General features: G+C 41.0%; 1 protein-coding gene across 1 annotated transcript in view; it reads right to left on the reverse strand.

Moving 5' to 3' along the window:
* Positions 1–22,193, reverse strand: part of slc8a4a (solute carrier family 8 member 4a) — a 46,229-nt gene that overhangs the window by 19,763 nt on the left and 4,273 nt on the right. Inside the window, exons 3-4 of the mRNA XM_012871259.3 lie at positions 19,982–21,395; positions 18,413–18,930 (exon numbers count right to left, since the gene is read on the reverse strand). Coding sequence (XP_012726713.2) covers positions 18,413–18,930; positions 19,982–21,331 — 1,868 coding nt within the window. The 5' untranslated portion in view covers positions 21,332–21,395. The remainder of the gene's footprint in view (positions 1–18,412; positions 18,931–19,981; positions 21,396–22,193) is intronic.

Consider the following 22,193-nt stretch of genomic DNA (forward strand, 5'->3'; position numbering starts at 1 on the left):
TGTCTGATAGTATAGTGACCGTGCAATAGACCTGATAACGGTACATGTAATAAATGTAGTGTTTTTGTAGCTTTGGAGGAGATGGTGTCAGATTTGTAGATCCGACACCATGCTGTTGAAAAAACAGCAGATAGCTGAGGCCCCTTAGCTAGCGCGAAGCTATCGAGATTAGCATCATGTAGCAGTCCCCCCGCGGATCCCGAGCAGCTGGGTAACCAGGCCGTTGGGTGACAATACACAGGAAGCATAGCACTAGATTCCAGCTCCAAGGTCACCACTAACCTGTCTGCATTTCTAACAGATTTTCCCCTACTCTGGTAATTGGCAGCTCCATAGTCAGAAACGTGGCATTTAAAAAAACAGTGTCCATAGTCAAATGCCTGCAGGGGCCAGAATGGGCGACATCAAATCCTACCTGAAACCACTGGCTAAGGATAAGCGATAATACATTAAGATTGTTATTCACACTGGCGGTAATGACACCCGGTTATGCCAATCAGAGGTCACTAAAGTTAGTGTCGCTTCAGTGAGTAAATTTGCTAAAGAATGTTGGACTCCATAATCTTCTCTGGTCCTCTGCTTGATCTGACCAGTGATGACATTTTTAGCTGCATGTCATCATTCAACCTCTGGTGGTCTAGGTGATGCCCTGAAAACAACGTGGTTTACACTGATAATTGGCGAACTTTCTGAGGAAAACTTGGTTTGATCTGGAGAAACGGCATCCATCCAACTTTGGATGGTGCAGCTCTTCTTTCAAGGAATCTGTTTGGATTTATTAGTTCTCCAAAATGCTGACAACCCAGGGTCCAGACCAGGAAGCAGAGCTGTAGTTTAACACACCTCTCTGCAGCTTCTACCCATTACCCCATTGAGACAGTGTCTTACCCATGGCCAAAACTAAACAGATTAAAATCTAAAAGAAGCAAATCATAAAAATCTCATAAAAATCAATACGACTCAACTTGAACCAAAAAATAAAACAATTAAATGTGGTTTATTACATATAAGGTTCTCACTGCAAATACTTTGTTAATTTATTGATTTCTGAAAATCAGATTGATTTATCTTGTCTAAGAAACCTGGCTGCAAGAGGACTACATTAGTATAAATTAGTCAACCTAAATCTTTATCAGATAATGCTGTATCAAACTTTAAAGACTCGGTCCCCCTTTTAATTTCCTTAGTATCACAGAGATGGCCAGCAGGTGGCAGCAATGTTGTTTCTTCCCATTCACAAATTGATGCCTTTGTTGACAGCGTCACTTCCTCCTAGCATTTTGGACTAGACAAAATAACACCTTTGAAAAAGAAGGTGACTATTCACAGGAAGCTAGCTCCCTGGTTTAATTTAGAGATGTGTTCTTTGAAGCACAATGTTAGGAAATTGGAGAGAAAATGATGCTCTACACACCAAGAGGAATCCTACCTAATCTGGAAAAACTGTTGTCTATTGTTGTATAAAAAGACCCTTTACAGAATTAGAGCAGCATATTTTTCATGCTCATCATTAATAGAGAAGAATAAAAGAGAAGAAATAAAATAATATTAGGTTTCTCTTTAGTACAGCTGCCAAACCTACCCAGAGTCATACCTCTGTTGATCCATCCATTTCCTTAGCTCTTAGCTGTAATGACTTTATGGGATTCCTCATAAATAAAAATTATTCTTTTAAAAATGAAATAATCGACATCCTCCCAAACATGATTACCTCATCTATAGTAAGTGAGGCAGCATTGGAGGAATCTTTAAAACCTGATTGGTGTTTGAACTGTTTAGACGCAGTAGAGGTTTGACTACCGGCATGTCTTGATGACATCAAAACCTGGATAACCTTAACTTTCCTGCTTTTAAATTCTGATAAGGCATAAGTTGTAATCTTTGGACCGGAGTCCTCAAAAATCTGGATGGCATTAAATTGGCCTCTGGTAATAAAGTAAAAAAAAAAAAACAGGTTTTACCAAAAGTTAACAAAATGCAGTTTGAAGCCGCCAGCTGTTTCAAAATGCTGCAGTAAGAGTTCTGATGAAAATCAACATGAGGGATCATATTTCTCCAATTTTAGCTTCCCTTCATTGGCTTCCTGTTAAATCAAGAACATAATTTAAATTTCTCCATCTCATATATAAAGCTCTTAATAAGCAAGCTGCATCATATATCAGAGATCTGATTACCCATATGTTCCTAACAGAGCACTTCGCTCTCAGACTGCAGGTCTACTGGTGGTTCCCAGACTAGAATGGGAGGCAGATCCTTTAGTTATCAGACTCCTCACCTGTGGAACTAACTCCCAGTTTTGGTCTGTGAGGCAGACACCCTTTCCATTTTTAAGACTAGGCTTAAAATTTTACTTTTTGACAAAGCTTATAGTTAGAGTGGCTTAGGTTACCCTGATCTATGCTGCTCTAGGCTTAGGCTGCTGGAGGACATCAGGATCTATTTCTCTCCCTTTGCAGAGTTCTCCTACTGTTCTCCAATTTGCATTGTTAGTTGTTATTTAAACTTTTAACTTTTTGTTCTCTGTCATTTTTTTCTTTATAGTAGGTATACTTGGTCTGGCATTCTGTTAGCTGTGACATCATCCAGGGGAGGCAGATCATCTGCTAAAACCAAATAACATAGAAAGGATTCCTGGATCAATGTGTGCTTCTGTGCTTTTTGTGTCTCTGCTCTGTCTTCTCTAATCCCCAGGCGGTCAAGGCAAATGACCGTTGACACTGAGCCTGGTTCTGCTGGAGGTTTTCCTTCCCGTTAAAGGGGAATTTTCCTCTCCACTGATCACTTCATGCATGCTCAGTACGAGGGATTGCTGCAAAGACATCGACAATACAAACGGCTATCCTCTGTGGCTCTACGCTCTTTCAGGAGTGAATGCCGCTTGTCAAGACTTGATATAATCTACTGGGTTTCCTTAGATAGAAAACTTTTTTGACCAATCTGTATGACTTGATTGAATTTGATTTTCTAAAGTGCCATGAGATGACATGTGTTGTGAATTAGTGCTATTAAAATAAAATTTAATTGAATTGAAAAATTAAAGTGTTTTTACGCTGATAGATGTCAGCGAGTTTGGTCCTCATTTGTTTTTAAATTTTGTTAGATCATGATTTGATCTGTGGCTTTTTGACATCTTTTTTCTTACTTCATGTGGTAAGACAGGTTCTATTTAGGTGATTTAGAAGATCTGGCAATAATCAGGCCTGGGCGAAATAAAATCAACATTTGAAAAGTGCTTTTTGCATTTACTCAGATTAGGATTTGTTTGCTAAATCTAAAACATTTAAATATGACAAAATAATCTGTAAGGGAAAAACTGCTTTTTCAAAGCATATTTAATACATGTATATCAGAATATTCTCTTTTTTTACCAACACAGAAATGTGTGCTTGATAAAAAGTATGTTTAATAACTACTTAAAGGTCGATGCTAAGGGTCCTTTAATCTAACAAAAGAGCCTCATCAGGGTATTGTCATAACTTGTTTAATTGTTGTTGGAGTGCAGACAAGAGCTTTGAAGCAAAGATTTTTTGAAATACATAGGCAGAACTTACAGACAGGCAGGCAACACAAAGATCTAAAATGCAACAGAAAGATGACAAAAACATGGGAAGCATAGCAGAGGATCTGACAAGGAGTGAGGGAAAAACAGGAGTTTAAATAGGAGGGGAGACAGAGGGGAAGGCAGGCGAAAGTAATTAGCACACGTGGATGAAATTACATTAATGAGCTGAGGGAGAGGGAGAACAATAAGATGGCAGGAGACAGAGAGGAAAACGGAAACTAACAATGATATAAACATCACAGTGAAATCAAAAGACAAAGAAAAACTAAACTCACTAACTGAACTGAAGACTGAACTGAAGACAGACAGTAAAACAGAGATCTAACCACAACAAGAATAAACTAAATCCATAATGAGCACAGTACTAAATAATGGAAGGAAACAAGGAGAAAGGACAGAATCTACAGACTAATTAACAATACTAAAAATAAAAAAAAATAAAAAAATGCATGATCCCTAGGAACCTAAATTAACAGAAAGCTAAACACTTTGGGATTGTGTATTCTTTCATACAAAATTCCAATTTACAGTTTATTGAGTATGACTGTATTTAGTTAAAGTGTACACATCTCTGTTAACATGACATTTGTGATGTAATAAATGAGACAAAGATTAAACATCGTCTGCAACCACTCTATTTTAACTGGAGTCTTGCTTCTAGAAACTTGTACTTTGAATATTATTTGTTAGAAAATGTGCATTTATGTCTCCTATAGAGTGTACATGTTTGGATTTTTTTATAGAGTAAAAATGTTCAGCCTGCTGATGAAACCCTTCATTTTATATCTATGATGAAATCTATGATTTGTAATGAGACTGTTTTTTTTGTTGTTTTTTTTTTTACGAGGAGCTGGAGTAACAATCATCCAGTTGTTACAAGAACTGATGAGTTTTATAAAGACTTCATAGCTCTCACTTACAGTGTATCACATTATACTGTAGCATGGCCATCTCTGCCTGCCAGTCACCTATAACATGGGATAGTTTCTTAGAAATCTGTGATATAGTCCTGAGCTGTTGCATCTGTCTCACACGTAAACTACTCTCTGCTCTGAGGACTGTGCTCTATTGTGCACTGTAGTCTGTCTGGCTCCATTTAAAAGTAATAATAAAACTGCCTAGAGTTTCTCACATTGCATAAGAGTCTGATAATGTAAGTTAGAAAAAAAAAAAAGGTATGCCTAATTTCACCGGATTAACAGAAGAAAAGAGAGAATTAGCTTTGGCCCCTCGGGTGTTATGGTGCTGTAGCCGAGACCGTCACTCAGCTGCAGAGCCTCAAACTTGAACTTTTACAGCAGAGAAATATGAAACACGGATTATCAAAACTGCATTTTAAATTAGGATTCTCTGTTTCCTGTGTATCTTGACCACTGGTCCAAAGGCACAAAGTTATGTCAAGACAACGGCCCACAGGTCAGAGTCTCAGCTATTTTATGTCTTCCTGTTCAGCCTGTCATTTCACTGTCTGCTTGAGGCCAGGCTGTGAGCAGCAGTCCCCAAGAAACTCAGACATTAAAAAAAGTGAGCAGAGAGAGCAAGCCAGTTCATGATGGAGAGTAAAACTCTCGAGATTTAACCTACCATTAGGTTGTGGGCCAGAATCTGTAGGGTGACTTTTCGTATGAACTGTCAGGGGCCAACTTTCTTCCACCGGGATAAGTTGCTACACATAGCAGTGATCTAAAAACACCAATGTTCTCACGTTTTCACTTGCACATTAATAAGTTATAGGCGATAAAAAAAAATCTAAACTGTTGCGCTCCGGTCCAAGAGGTCACGTGATTCGAGTTTTGCTACTTAGCCAATCAGATCGCTGTACTGTCAGCTGTGCGAGTTCAACCAGTTCATCATGGCTGCGCCCGTAAGATGTTTTTATGCATCTGTTTCCTGACGAAGAAAGCCCAATAATAGCATTTTCTGGTGCCAGTTGGCAGAGATCTTGATGGCAAAGAAAAACCAGTCCAGTTAGTAGTCCAGTTCATCCATCCATTCATCCATTCACTTTGTAACACGCTTATCCCTGCTGGGTTCGCGTGGGGTGCCGGTGCCGATCTCCAGCTGTCAATGGGCGAGAGGCGGGGTAGACCCTGGACAGGTCGCCAGTCCATCACAGGGCAGAAATAGCCCAGACTTTTGCTCATTTTGCTGTGATATCACCAAGATCTGCTGCGCTAGGATAGCTCAGCAGAGACTTATCCCCGCCAGAATTTGTATCCCCTGCGTCGGGAGAGTGTTTCAAATCAATACAACTTTTAACCTCCAGCTTTGTGAAGTCTAAATATTTTTAAACATCACATTCTAATAAAATGAAATTGATTTTTTTAAACTCCTAATACATTGTTCTATTTTTAAAAGCGGCATATCTTGTTTTCTTAATATAGTTAATATCTCTATATGGTTCTTGGTTGAATTAAAATCTTATTAAATCTGAAAAATTTGGCTGTACCTTTATTCAGTGTTCATTTGATCACACGTGAAATCCGCTATATATGATCCATTCATGCAGGTCAAAAAAAGAAAAAGAAAAAAGACGAACAAGTAGACAGCTGTGATGAACTCATGAAGGTGGATTTTTGGTTTCAGCAGGCAGACATGTGACAATCTAATAACATAAAGCTGACATTTTGGTGACACATCTGAAAATGACCAGTCAGCCGTTTACTTTCCCAGAACGTGTTATATAGAGTGATCAATCAAGTTTTAACCGACATAGCAATCCCTGACGATAGCACTAACTAGTGTTACATTTTAATTTTTTTTTCACACTAACTGAACGATAATGTAACGACACCATTGCTATATTTTGTTAAGAAAAGTAAAACGTCTTCATTTCCACGCCTAATAGGTTGAAAATGAGGCGGAGTTGACTGGATTCATTCTTCCAGCTGAATGCACTCCCGACGCAGGGGATACAAATTCTGGCGTGGATAAGTCGTTTAGCACGACGACATTCATCACCTGTGCTATCCTAGAGCAGCAGGTCTTGGTGATATCACAATAAAATGGGCAAAAGTCTGGACTATTTCTGCCCTGCGATGGACTGGCGACCTGTCCAGGTTGTACCTCGCCTCTTGCCCATTGACAGCTGGAGATTGGCACCGGCACCCCTCACGAACCCAGCAGGGATAAGCGTGTTAGAAAATTAATGGATGGATGAACTGGGCTATTTCTTTTTCCCTGCCATCAAGATCTTTGCCGACTGGCGCCAGAAAATGCTATTATTGGGCTTTCTTCGTCTGGAAACAAATGCATACAACCCTTTACGGGCGCAGCCATGATGAAGTGGTCGAACTCGCTCAGCTGACAATACAGCGATCTGATTGGCTGAGCAGCAAAAATCGAATCACGTGACCTCTTGGACCGAGTGAAAACGTGGGAACATTGGAGCTGACAGACAGTTCATACGAAACTCCTTAAGGAGACGTCCCACAGATTTTGGCCCATGGACTACATAGCCTAATTCGTTTGAAGGTCCAGTGTGCAAATGACGTGTGCTTGAGCCCTAAACTCATGCTGAATCTCTCTCTAGCTCAGTTGGTTTGGCTAAGTATGCTAGAAGAACAGGATGGATGAGGTTATAATGGAAATAAACATGGCCATGAATATGAAGGAAGCGAGTATAAATTGACAAAGACTGAAGAGGCTTTTAACATTGACTCTGACCCTGTAATAATCATCACTACTCCTTGTTGAATCACGTCTGAAATGTAAATCATTGAGATTATTGGTAATCTATAGCAGCTTTTTCTCTGTTCTGCTGTAAGGCTTTATGTAAGCAGTCATTAATGAGAATTAAAATGACTATAAAAATCTCTTAGTTTCATGTCATCGGTGCTTTTGTTTGTTGAAGCAATCCTCAAGAGAGTTGATCTGATGACTTACTAGGTTTGTAGAATTAATCCACTAATTAATTCATATATAATTCATGTTTCACATATATTGTGAAACATGAAGTTCTGCCACATCTTTGAACATAGAACTCATAGTGTTTAGCTGCATCTTTTGGCGATATGTTACTTTTGCTGTGTCGTCGTTAGCTTGTTTGTTTGTTTGTCTTGATATTTAAGGACTAACTTGGCACCTGGGAACATGTTCTACTGTTTCCCTCTAAGCAGTCTAATAATCATTAGCTTAATAATTCAGCCCTGTGCCCCTGCAAGGATAAGCGGGTATAGACAGTGGATGGTGGGTGAATGGATGAATAATTCAGAAAATAGTTGGAGCTGCTCTAAGCATTCAGTATGCTCAGTTAAATCTTCTACAGCACAGACAGAGATTCTGCACTGAGTATCATGAGAATAAGTAAAATTATGCTTTGAATAGGTAGCAAATATGTAAATTCTGTAGCAGTGGCAAATACGTGCCGTTTATATTACATCATTAGTTGATGACACTAAAAATAAAAAAAATAAATAAAAATAAATGCTTGGCTGCCTGTTTAAACATGAGATCAGATTGTAGTTGTTCTTAATCAGCAATATTGCATTATTTTAAAAGGGAACATATCATACAGAATCCACATTTTAAGCCCTTAAATACATGTTGTGTACTTGGAGTCTCTAAAGAAATGCAGACAATCAGAATGTAGTATGATCATATGCAGCAGAGATATCCTTATATTCTTTTTGGGTCATATTCTTTAAGCCGTTAGGTTTTCTCTGACTTCTATTCCAATTTTGAACAATTACTTCACAGTATTTGCTGCGGAACTGCAAAACAAGTTCATGGAGATCCAGCTTATCGCTGTAGTTCCACTGCTCTCAACATATACTTGAAGTCACAAGAAGCAAACTGTCTTACAAGTTTATGAGAAGAGGAGGAAGAAAGAAATAAGACCAGAGTATATTTGGGAGATTCTTTCACACGATCCCGCTGAGGAGCGGAAGAGCAGGTTGGGTGGTCTTGAGCATGCACAGTTATTCAAAAAGGGACTTGGATGTTTCTTACCAACATTTACGAAAAAAGCCTTTTGTGCATTACACAGCGGTGCATACTAGTCAGACCTGGGTTATTAATACTAAACTCCAATACCAGCATTAGGATTCACCTAGCTCCCCCACTATGAGCCCATGAAAATGTATCTTTTAAGACTCCTAAGACCACCCTCTGTGCATAACCATGATCCCAGCATGAGTATCAGTAGTGCAGAGACGGTTTTGGGGTTAGGTTGTTGTCTGTTGGAAGAAAAAGGACTTAATCAAGATTTGAACTACCATTTTTTTTTGTCTAAATCAAGACAGTTATGTTTTCCTTTTTATGTTTATTGTTTTCAGGTCTGTAATGCACAGACAATCAGAGAACCTGATATTTAAGTCAGATACGGTGTTGTGTATAAAAATGGTTTATCGAAAAAAATAAAGCAATAAACAGAAACTTGAAGCAGGCAGGTAATCTCCAGAAAAGAGCTGAATGCAAATTGTGCAGACAGCAGGCGATATACAGCAGGAGGTGATGGGATAAACAGGCTGAAGGCAGAACAGTCCAAAGGGCAAGGCAGGACTCATAAACAAAATAAGTCCAGGTCGTGACCAGAATCAGAAAGCCAACGAGGTATCCGGCAAGGGCAAGAAGAGATAAGACAATCCAGAAAACATTAAGCCATTTCGGACAGACAACGGAGGAGGGTTCTCTGTCATGCCGTAGCGCCATCGGTGCTGCTGGGAAGTGCTCCACTGACTAGAATGGCTTTTATTTGAGAACAAACAGATATGAGAGTATGTGTGAATGAAGGGTAAGGCTAGAAGACGATCTGGCGCTGACTGTCTGTGAGAGGCAGGTATAAGTAGGTGGAGACACAGGTGGAAAGAGTTGCAGGTAAATAGAGTCAATGCAGGTGAAGCTCCTCCTCTGATTAGCTGAGTGGAGAAGAGAAGAATGTGGAACAGAGCAAGCCAGCTCAAAAAATAAATGAAAAAGGTGGGAAGCATGACAGAGGTCTGCAGTAAAGTGAAGGTCAAGCAAGAAAAACCGATACAATTAGCGATTATTTCTCTTTTATTTCTTACTTATTACAACTTTGTTACAGGACACTCTGACACACCTGTAACGGAGGTCATTGGGATCCGACAGTGCTGCCTGACGGCTAAATAGTAATTTATACTAGAGCTAGACTTCTTTTTCCCCAATAGTATCTTTCCCTTAATGCCCTCTGGAGACCCCGAGAAAGCTGTAACTGGTTTTGTTTTTTGAACATGAACACAATTATTGGACAACTAAAATGAAACCGAATTTATCTTGGTAGTGTTATTGCAAAAAATGCATAAAAACGTGAGGCCTTTGCACCTCTCTACACACTAATACATTTCAGAAGGTATCTGTGTCAGCGTTAGATGTTGATGTGGGGCTTTTTTCCATACTTTCTTCCATTTCTCTGGGAACATTGCATACGGCTTAAAAAATTCACCAAAAAGGTGTTCTTGAAGTCTGACTTCAGCTTAAAGGCTTTTTAATAAAACAGTAGTCATTTGAGGGTATATATAATATTCCCACTTCTCTACACATCTCACCACTGCAGCCATCAAAGCACAGTTTCCTTGTTTTCACATTATCAGCGTAGAATTAGCTTTTTCTTACAGCTGACAAAGGACATGCGTTGTGACAGCCTGTGATAAGTGTGAACTGATTGAATCTTACACTCAGTTAAAGGGCTAGTTCGGGTTTTTTCAAAGTGAGCTTTTCCTAAACAATCAGGTAATCATATGAACTGCGTTCAGCTTTGCATTAGATTTTTAATGACTTCACAAACGGGATGTCCCTATCCAATCTGAAGTAAAGCAGTCCCAATTAAGCCATTTATAAATGACGAGCTAATGGCTGTCATAAAATTTGTAAGAAGACAAGAGCACTAAAACACTCTCCTAATGTTCTGTAGATCTTGAATTTGAATCATAGTAATTTATTTATTTATTTTTTGCTGTGTTTGGTACTTTGGGTGTAACAATACACTGGTCCACATCAATATATCAATTAAATTATTAACGATTCAATTGCATCAAATCAAAAATGATGATATCGATCCATATCTGTTTTAAGATGGACCTTTATTTTGAAATTCACAACACATGAGACTATAGTGAACAGGTGAGCTATTCTTATTTTACAATTTGAAGAATGCCATTTTTGATTTAAATGCCTGATATAAGTAAGAGCTTAGGGAAAAAATGGACAAATCCTTTTGGGGTGTTTTTTGTGAGTTGATATCAGTGTAAGTACACTGCAACAAAAGAACTAAAAGTAAATTTTTCTTGAAATTTGTGTATTTGCCCTTGAATTGAGCAGGTTCCATTCTTGGACTCTTTTCTTTTTCTTCTATATATGTTACCATTAGGATAGATTTTCAGGAACCATAATCTTTCTTTTCATTGTTATGCTGATGATGTCCAGATCTACTTTCCTTTAGCATCAAAATCCAACAGCCCTGTACTGTCATTTTCTGACTGCTTAAACGATGTAAAATCTTGGATGACCTCAAACTTTCTGAATCTGAATGAAAATAAGACCAAAATGATTATGTTTGGTTGTAGTCCAGCAGTTTTTCCTCCTGGCTCCTTGGACCCTCTTATACCTAACATTCGATCATCAGTAAAAAATATTGGTGCAATATTTGATGACAGGTTGAAAATCGATCGCCAGGTTAGTTCGGTCATAAAAAACAGTGTTTACCAGTTAAGAATTTTATCAAAAGTGAAAGGGTATCTGCCACGCAGAGCACTGGAGACTGTAATCCATGCTTTTATTAATACAAGATTGGATTACTGTAATTCATTATATGCTGGCTTGGACCATTCACTTTTACACCGTCTGCAGTTGGTACAAAATGCAGCTGCCCGTTTCCTTACTGGCACACGTAAACGTGACCACAGATCACCCGTTCTAGCCTCGCTGCACTGGCTTCCGGTTGTTTTTAGAATAGATTTTAACATTTTATTGTTTGTTTTTAAAGCTCTTAATGGCCTAGCCCCCCAGTATATGACTGAGCTTCTCCAAATCCATGCCCCTGCCAGAACACTGAGATCCTCTAATCAGTTGCTACTGGCCATGCCTAAAACCAGACTTAAAACCAAAGGTGACCGTGCCTTTATGGCAGCGGCACCGAGACTCTGGAATAACTTGCCGATCGAATAACTTTTCGATCGGCAGGCTCCTTGGAGGTTTATAAATCCTCTCTAAAAGCACATTTCTTCTCCTTGGCTTTTAATCAAGTCTAAGTGGACATTTGGCAAAATTATATTTTAAATTATATTTTATTTAAACATTTATTTTATTTAAATTGGAAAATTTATCCTATTATATTTGATCTCCATTAAATTTTTCTTTTTGCATTGTGTTTATGTATTTTAGCATTCAGTTTTTATCTTATACTCTGCAACTGTGATTTCTGTACAGCACTTTGGTCAACCCCGGTTGTTTTAAATGTGCTTTATAAATAAAGTAGAGTAGTTCCTATTTTAACGGCTTAAAATTTAAGATTTAGATTAAAAATAAAGAAATCACTGTGTTGAATACAGGTCGTCCTGAGGAAGAGATGAATGAGCGTACTGAATTTAATGGTGGAACACCTTAAAGTCACTGTCAAAGTTCTGCTAATGGTAAGAAAACAAGCTGCAAACTGTTGAAGATGGATCTTCTGGAAACAGTCAGCATCTATATTGCTGATATTCCATACCAAAACATTAAAAATCGCTCCTTCAAGTGATGATAGAAGAAATGCCTGGGGATCATGAATGGTGGTAGCACACATAAATAGTCATTACGATATTTCAGTTTGGATTAACAATAAATCACATCCGTTCAAAGATGTGCCACAAAGCTTAAAAAGTCGAGGGTAATTACCTGGAGAGCTAAAATTAGATTGCGGTGTGCACAAACTATAAGAATGGCTGCCTCATATTAGTGCTGCTCAAATGAAGCAGAGCTTTCCTTCTCCACAAATGAGACTGGAAGGAACATGTTTTATGGGCTGCAAGCAGCTGCTGTGAACCTATTAGTCATCCGTTACCGCACCGCGTCCATCTTATCTGTGTGCTTCCAAAAGTTTACAGTGTTATTGATCATGGCTACACTAGATGTGAGCAAGATGTGAGCAAGACAGACTAACAGGGGGTTGATCTCCCCTTTACAGAAGTGAAACCGTCACAACTCTTTCATGTTCCCTTACATAATTGCTCTGATTGCCTACTTCAACCCTGACTAGAGTGTACGGCTGCACATTGTGAGGTGGCAAACAAAACCAGACACAGGCTTATGCTGCACGCACGCATCAAAGAGTCTTTCAGTGATCCACAAACACGGCATCAAAATGGCTTTCCATGTCAGCCTGGTTATTTCTGTTCAGAGGTTTGTGTCTGTGCACCATAATCTATTTACCGCGGGGAAGTACTTAGATGATACATTTTATTCAACTGCGTGCAGAGATTTCAAAACCATTTCTTCCCGGCTCGGGGTGAAAAAGCTTAAAAAACTTGGCTTCCTCCCGTTTTTCTCCCCTGCGTGCTCAAACGTCGACATGTACACGCGCAGGAACAAGCAGAAAGCCCGAGACACTGTAACTAACACACACATATAGAGGGGAAGGGCCCTGGAGGCCTGCTGCAGAGTGTCGGCTCTTTGTCCCCGGACACTCGGGGAAATATTGGGCGAGAAAAGCCAGCTCCGTTTGAAACATGAACTTTGGCAGCCCGCAGAGCAGCAGGCTCACATTTACCGCAGAGAATCTGCTAGCCTCTGTCCGTAGTGAAACACTCAGACAATTAGATATCAACTGAAACACAATTGCATCCCATATTCCAGTGACAGGGATTTCAGCTGCTTTTCTCCCAACAGGACAGAATGAACCGTGCATTTATGGGGAAACGGCGCATGCAGTTACTTGAGCAAACGGGCCGATCTGAAGGGATAAAGTTTTATTATTTGACTCGTGTGGTGTCTACGTACTGCAGCATCCTTTATAATATCGTACAACAAGCATCCGTACACTTCGATCAGTTTCACACATCCACAGACCGAACATTTCTGGCCATTTTTCTTCACAGGAGAGCTCAAGCTCAGTCAGATTGGGTGGACAGCATCTGTATAAGTCAGTTTGCAAGTATTACCACATGCTTTTAGTCAGCTGTAGGTCTGCACTGAGCCCTCCAAACACGTCAATATGCTTTGATCTAAACCCTTCTATTGTAGCTCGGGGTCAATGTTTGTTGTCCTGTTTGAAGGGGAACTTAAATCCCTCTTCCAGGTTTCTCACAGCCTCTAACAGGATTTCTTCCAGCACTGCCTTGTAACTAGCTCCATCCGTCTTACCCTGTACATGTTGGAGAAAATCATACCCTCAGCGTGATACTGCCACTACCATGCTTCACCAAGGAGATGGTGTTTTCAGGTTGACGTGGAGTTTGCTGCCTCACAAAGCTAATTTTTGGTCTCACCTGTCCAGGGCTCCTTCTTTTGTTCCATATACAGCTTGTGACAAAAGCACAAGTGAAACAGCAAGTGGTTTTATTTTCCTTTAAAAAATTCTGTGTCTTTTTGCCACTTAGTTGTGCATTTCTGCAGCTCATCCAGAGTTACCGTGGGCCTCTTGGCTGATTCCCTGATTGAGTTGTTTAGGTGGACAGCCGTGCCTCAATAGGTTTGTAGTTGTGTCATAATAGTTTTATTTCAGGCAGCTAGATATAGTTTTATAACCTAGACCTGCTTTAAACATCTCCACAATTGCTGTGTTTCCTCGGTTTTCATGACACTGCTTTTTTTTTTAACTAATTTTCTCAAACAAACCTCTGAGGCCAGAAACTGAATTGTTTGATTTATACTGAGATCATAAAACATAAGGGAGGTTTGGTTTCTGAGTAAAAGGTTCAGAAAGGAATAGCATGCCCTACTTTACAGATTTTTATTAGTAAAAGATAAACCTGTATCATCACAACGATGCATAACTTGGTGCAAGTCTATGACATAAAATCCCAATAAAACATGCAGAGGTTTGTGGTTGTAACGTGACAAAATGCAGAAAATTCAAAGGCTGTGAATACCTTTACAAGGCAATCATTGTAATAAATGCTGCCATGTGTAAGTCCCTAATCTTGCATCTTTGTTAATTCCCTGTTTGTTATTTACTGGCGTGAAGACTAACACTACGCCGACTTCGACTTTAGCCCTTGCCTAATCCCAAGCTTGCACCTTAATGTTCAACATCAACAAGTGATAAACAGCCTCAGGTGGCGCACTCAGATGAAGGCTTGTCATAGAAATAGGATTTGAAAATTAATTCAGCATAAGTTGGGGGACTTTACCAGGCCTGCCTCTTGAGATTGGGGATCTTAATCAAAGGTTTCCGCTCACGATCAAAGCCCATTCGCCTTGGTGCTCCCCTTCACGTCCTGGCTTGCCTTTTAATCTGAGGAGCGCAGGAAAAGCTGAGCACAGCTCTGGCATTTCCCCTTACATCTGCAAATTGTATTCTTCTGATGAGCTACTGATGGCAAACTCTCCGTCATCTTTCCGACTGCCGATGGAAGCATGACTCCTGCATAAATTAGGCAGGCGCTTGTGTCTCTGCAGGCTCGCTGTAGCCTGACGATCTTGGTAGTTGAGGATTTTATCCACAGCTCAGCTTCCTGTTTGATTGCAGATACAAGCTGCCTGGCTCTAATCTCACGTTGTTATACACTCCTGGCTCGTTATCTGCAGCCTCTGTAGCTGTCTGCAGTGTGCTCAGAACTTTTGGGACTCTCTCGACCCCTCGCCAGCTTCTTTAATTGCTTCGGATGCTAAAGAAGTTCCTTTTAATTCGCCTTCGGAGTGGCATTTTGTTTGATGTTTGAGGTTTAAAGAGGCTTCAGCACACAAGTGTGCTCTTGATTGCAAACCCAGAGCAAAGCGTAAATTGCAAGCAGATATAAAGATGCAAGCAAGCGGCCAAACATAGAGCGATCTGTTCATGTCTCACCTCCTCTGCGAGGCAAAGTAGAGAATTAGGTGAGCTCTGCTTTCTCTCTGACACCATGTATTCACCTGCCTTCCCTCCCACTCGAGCCGGCCCACACAATCCACCTACACACGGCCCCTGAAACGCTCCTCGCTCAGATGCGTTCTAGTCTTTTCCTTTGTCCTCCAGTGAGCTGTAACTCGTTCTGTGATGAGCTTGGCATGTTCGAGGTTTTTGTTTCTCTTTAAAATTAGAAAGAATAAGCAGAGAGAGGGCTCGCTGCTTGTACAGTCATAAAGCAAACACTACACACACACATGTTGTTGCGTTTAATTCAGATATGTACATACACTGTATGGAGAGACATATAACCCGTTTTTTTTTTTTTTTTTGTCTCTGCCTTTGTTTTCAGTCAGTTTAGCTCATTGAAATAATTTTATAACAGCTAAACCTTAGAATAACTATATATATATATATATATATATATATATATATATATATATTTACTTTCATTAAATTCTTCAGATTTCACTACAACTAATATAAATCCCTAAACAAGATGTCTTTAAACAATGGAACATGCTGTGTGTGCTTTGTATTGAGCCAGTTAAAACCAAAGGTGTTGAATCCAGGTCCAGAAACTAAAACTCCGGTCCAGACATTAGTTCCAGCCCTTTGCATTTCCAGCTCCACAGCATCAACAGGGATTAAAATCACCTGGTTAAGTAAACAGGATGAAGGAAAACCAGGCATGAGTTTTACTATCCTGAAGCCGGATCCCCCACCTCTGATTTAAACTACACAGATACACCCGGAGCAACCTGGTGAAGACATGTAAAAACCCAAAGAATAGTTTGTGTCGAGCTACGAACAATGCTTTGTCACTTTTATCATTTAAAAAAACATAGTCCAAGAGGGGAGGTATGGGGAGATCAATAGAGTATAGATGAAAAGGTGAAACTTGAAAGGATCAGAAGACAGCAAGATGCTAAGAAGACCAAAACAATATTTCAGATGATGACGTCATGGCTTTGTAAGCTACTGAGACTCTAATTCACAACGTCTGAGTTAAGTGGAGACACAACTGTGGGTGTATTTGAAGACAACACCTCAGGCATTCTGATTTCTTGTTTGATGTCAGTGAAACATGAAATTCAAAGGAAAAAAAGAAGGCACCACATTTATTAAACAATTGCATGCCGGTATACACATTATATCATTTAGGATGGAGACGGGTTCTATAGTTGATCCCCCAAGAAAAGAAACTCTGGTTGCAGCTGGGAAGAGTGTTATTATCCACGATGTAAAAAGTCCGGTGATAACATGACCTTAAACGCCACTCAGCAACGAAGCAGCCATTTGTCCAAAAGTAGCATAAAAAGATATCACTGTTTGCAAAGGCACTCATAGAGGAAAACTCCATGTCCCTAAACACACTGTCAGCTTAGTTAAAAAGTAAAACAATGATATCAAAGTTGGTGTTTTGGTCTGGCCCATTGCAAAGCTCTAATTTTCCAAGGGGAAATTTGGGAGTATAGCTGAAAAAGTGTGTGCGTAGAAGGCGACCAATAATCCTGACTCAATTACGGCAGTTCAACCAGCAGGAATGAGCCAACATTCTGAGAATCTAGCTGCAGGGCCACATATGTGGGCATGTTGTGAGGACAGGATGTGTGTTTTGCAGTCTCCACTGCTGCAATTATCTGTTATTGAAAATTCCAGCAGATTACTGCGAGAAGCTTGTAGAAGGATGCCCAATGTATTTGAACAGATTCATACAGTTTCAAAAGGACATCTACCAGCTACATAGGAAATGTATGTAAACTTCTGAATGTGAAGAAAGCTCAAACAAATTACCTGTGCAAATTCTCAGTAATTGTCATGGCAAAATGCTTAAATTGGATGCGAACGGATTTTCAGTATTTCAGTAGTTTTTCTGAAAACGTTTCGACACCTATCCAGGAGTCAGTTGTGGCGGCTCGCACTTAAGCGACCTGCTGATTTTTTTAAGGACATGGAGGCTCTTCCTCCTAGGTACATTCCAAGTCAGAGGCAAATCTCAGATTTTGCCTTTGATTTAAGCCTTTTCTTGCTGCTAAAGCTATTGATCTCCCATTCTGACCTTTATCAAATAAAAATAGCTTTGTTCATCCTTATTGACCTAAAATAATAAAGGTTTAGTTTGATTTAGTGTCAGCGAGGAAAAAAAAGGCCATGCCTCTTTTTATTTAGCCTATGCAACTATCTGGTTTCAGCTGTATCACCAGTCAACCCTGACACGCAAAGCTGGAGAACATCACACTCCCATCTCTCTCGTTGTACAATTTTCCTCAGTAATCCTTTCTATCGGCCTCCTTGATTCGTGTTGTTAGAATAATCACACAGGTTTCATCTCACACACCTGTTTGTGAAGCTTCCTCAACACTCTGCTCCTTCCTCGCTTCCTGTGCCAGTCACTCTTCTTGATTTTCAACCTTGCTACTCTGTCGCTTACATGCTCCTCTTTTTCTTTTTTTCTTTTTTGCAGGAGAGTCAACAGAGCAGCATCACAATAAAACATCAGATGCTCAGTGTAAATCCCAACAGGCTGCATTTTTAATCCTCTATTCATTCACAGAGTGCTGTTTCTGTGCCGCTAATTCTTCGTCTTCTTCTTCTGTTACATCTGCCACAATGTGTCATTATCTGCTGCACAATTATATCCTCTTATCCTCCCACCTCTTCCCCCTTGAGAGATCTAAATTTCTCCAAGCGAAGGTATCTGTGACTCATAAAAATAGCCTCTGCATCCGTTACCAGAATAGGCCGCGTACAATAATCTAGCAGAACGGTTTAGCATAACCAATGTGTGGGCTGTGATGTTTAATCAAGCGGTGTGGAGCAACAGCATGAAAAAAAAAAAAAAAAATGGAAGAATTTGTGCTCACATGGTCTCGTCATTCTGAAACTCCAGCTTGCCGGAAACGTCATCGTAGTCCTCCCCGGCTTTGGCGGTGCCCTCGACGGTGTGGTAAGGCACGGCCACCTTCCCCCTGGCTCCGGACGTCCTGTGCACCTTTACCTGCATGTTGCCCACGCTCTCGCTCACCCTGGTGGAGCTGCTCTCAAAAGTGAAAATGCCAGCGTGGTCGTCGTCGTAGATGGTGACGGTGGCCACAGGAGCGTTCCCCAGCGCGGCCTTCGGAGGAACGTGCGAGGAGAGGCCGACCGTGCTGTTGCTGGAGGTGATGGAGCTGGGCTCCAGGACGGAGACCTCGGCTCGGTGGACAATACGGGGGTTACTGAGGCGCACGTAGAAATGCTCGTCCTCTTCGAAGATGTCGTCATCTATCACTCCGACGGTGAAGTCCTTAGTCGTCTCACCGGGCTTGAAGACCAGCGTACCCTCAGCAAACTCATAGTCTGAGCCTGCAGTGGCCGTCGCATCCTCAGTCCGGTAGTCCACCTGTGTGCCACAGGTGGAGAGTATTCATTAAATATTAAGTGAGTGGGGTTTTAGCAAAGCACTAAATTGTTAATATTTCATGAGTTGAGCAGTTATGGTTGGTTTATAATTCACACTGGGGGATTTAGAAGATTTTCCCCTGTCTCAGTGCTGTGCATCAGTATTCCTACCTTTAAGTTTATGTCCTGTTACAGAATATTTCATTGGAATTTTAAGTTAGAGCAAAACACAAAGTAGGTATTAATTATAAAGCAGAAAGAAAAACGTTCATGGTGTTCTTTTTTTTTTTACAAATAAATATCTAAACAGTGTGGTATGCATTTGTCTCCCACCAGCCTGACTAGCTTGAGCAATGTATAATTGCTCAACTGCAGCCTGACTTGATGAAGAGTATCTGTGAACCTCCATTTTTATTCTCAACTGACTAAAGAAAAGCACCCTGACAACATAATAATACCACTACCATATTTCATCGAAGGGATGGTTCTCTTAAGGTCTGGAAAGTGTTTGTTTTTTACTAAATAAAGCATTGATTCGCCCAAAAGTTCGACTATGAGCTCATGGGACCAGAGTAGCTTCTTCCAGGTATTTACTGTGCCTTCTACATGGCACATGGAAAACAGAAAACACAGTTTCTGATGGATTGCTTCCTGCAGAGGCTTTTCTGCCTTAAAGCTCTACATAACTTTCTCTCCTACTATTGTGTTCCTTGGGCTTCATGAGGCTGATTGTGCACTGATGTTCTCTAACAAAGCTCAGATTCAAAAGCACGCCACACTTTTAAATGGTGAATGGATTGAATTCATACTTCATACTGGAGCCACATTCACCCGGTCCAACTTAGAAATGAATACATAAACACTGATGAGCATATCAGTTGCCAGCTTGGGGTTGAGTGCCTTGCCCAGGAGCAAACTGACATGGGGCAGGGGAATAATCTAAACACACAGAATTGGTCTAACATATAACATAGCAACAAAGCCCGTTGAATTTGTGGTTGTAACTTGTTAACCATATGAGAAGTTAATGGCCGCTGTGTTTTTGCTCTTACCTTGACTGTGCAGCCAGCCTCTCCCCCATGGCGGCTCACTGTCAGCTTCAGGGAACCGCAGTTCTCAAAGCACTGGTAGAGAGAGGGTTCGAACTGCAGGTAGATGGTGTTGGGATCTTCTTCCTGCCCGCTGGCCTCATGACAGCTCACCACCTTCCTGGCCTGGTCGGCAGCGTGCTTTTTCAGGATGTTCCCGGCTCCGATCATCATGCGTGTGGCTTGAATGCGATAGAAGGCCCGGCTCTTCTGCTGCTGGACCAGCACTTGGTAGTTGGCCATCTCAATCAGCTGCTCCATGTCTTTGTCTGGATGTCTTTGTTTTAAGTCTTTCAAGGTGCGTGCCATCTCCCGGCGGGCCTCCTCCTCTTGGTCTTGCTCAGCGCTCGTCCCTCCACCTTCCTCCACGCCCTCCAGCATCCCATCCAAAGCCTCCTTGTTGTGCGGGTGGGAGTTCGCACCCTGCCCGTCCATCTCCAGGTCCATTTTAGTGAACATGGCGTCACCTTCGGATTCAATGATGATGCCACGGGTCTTGTCGGCGCGGTAACGCTTGTGGACATACTTGTAGAAGAGCAGGCGGCGGTCTGCGATCCAGGCTTGTAGCACGCAGAGAGGGAAAAAGAGGAAGGTGAGGACTGCCTCCCAGACCTCCACCTCTCCGGGGGAGAACACAGATAGGATGAGGTACAGCCAGATGTAGGCAAACACACTCCAGGTTGCAGTGATGAAAAACACCCTCAGGTGCTTTATCTTGCGGGTCTCGCCTTCTGGCACCACGTAGACACAAATGGCGATAATAATGAACATGTTGAACGCGGCGCTGCCCACAATGGTGCTCGGACCCAGAGATCCGGCTTCAAAGTTGTGGCCGACCACTTCGATGACGGAGAGCAGGATCTCTGGCGCCGAGGAACCCAGCGCCATCAAGGTCAGGTTAGATACCGTCTCATTCCAGATGCGCACAGTGGTCGTTGTCGTTTCGCCGTTCGGCTTTTTGATGGTGATCTCTTTTTCCTGAGAGGTGATGACCTCGATAGAGGACATGAAACGATCCGCGATGATGGACATACCCAGGAACATATAGATGAGAGCCGCAAAGTAAACAATGGCACGAGCCACCTTGTCACCAACCGCAGGGTTCTGTGGGTTCCACATGGGGAGCACCACGCCCTCTGAACAGTTGTCCTCACTAGAGCAGTTTTTCGGAGCGTCGCTGGCGTCTTCATAGCCGGAGCTGCCATGGGAGAAATGAGTGACTCCAGGTAGAAGAACCAACAAAAAAGTGATGAACATCCACGGTGTGACGGGTCGTGGCAAACTCATGGAACACCTTTTCGAAATCATGATCATATTTGTAGTCTTCTAATGCTGGAGATCAAACAATGTCACATTTGACGGTTCATAGAAGATATCTCTGCAAGAGAATAAAAAAAAAAACATGAATATTTTAAGGAGTGTTCATGATACCTAGCAAATGTTTTTATACCTTGAATTTTTTGACATTTTCTTAACTTTTGATAGGGCTTTACGTGACAGACCAATACAGGGTACTGCATTGTTGTGGACTATGAGGAGAATGATACATGGCTTTTTACAAAATTAAAAGTGTAGCATACACTTTGTTTTTAAGGGGTTGTAAAAACCGGCATATGACATGAATCATGTTAAAGGATATTTTTCAAATGTAAAATGTTTAATATTCTTAAATTACATCTACACAGTAAAGTTGACGATGACAAAATCAACCCACGTCACCCTCTTTTATATGAAAATGATGTGGGATCCATCAGTTTGTTCGCTGCAAACTCGGGGAGCCAGAAACATTGGCAGCGACTTATGGTTGACTCACTGGTATTGAACAATCTAGTCAGACTCCTACACAAATAATGTGGCAAATGTGTACAGAGAAAGTGCAAAAATGTTACGTTCTGCACCTTTAGTGTCGAGCGGAAAAGTGACTAAGTCTACTGCGTACTCCATGGTTATATGATGATCCAGAAATAGTCCTTCTTGGTATTAAGAGAAAATAAGAAAAAAGGTTTGGTCCCTGGGTAAGCTCATGCATTATTATTTAAAAGAAAAAGAATCCCCGTAGCGCATGAAAACTGCATGGAAAGGACTGCTTAATGCTAAAGTGTAGTAAACACGTCTAGTTTTGAGCTTTACATAACCTGTGTCAGGGGAGACCTTAAAATAATCCTACAGTGGCTTT

This window comes from Fundulus heteroclitus, chromosome 11, assembly GCF_011125445.2.
Source record: "Fundulus heteroclitus isolate FHET01 chromosome 11, MU-UCD_Fhet_4.1, whole genome shotgun sequence".
NCBI lineage: Eukaryota > Metazoa > Chordata > Actinopteri > Cyprinodontiformes > Fundulidae > Fundulus > Fundulus heteroclitus.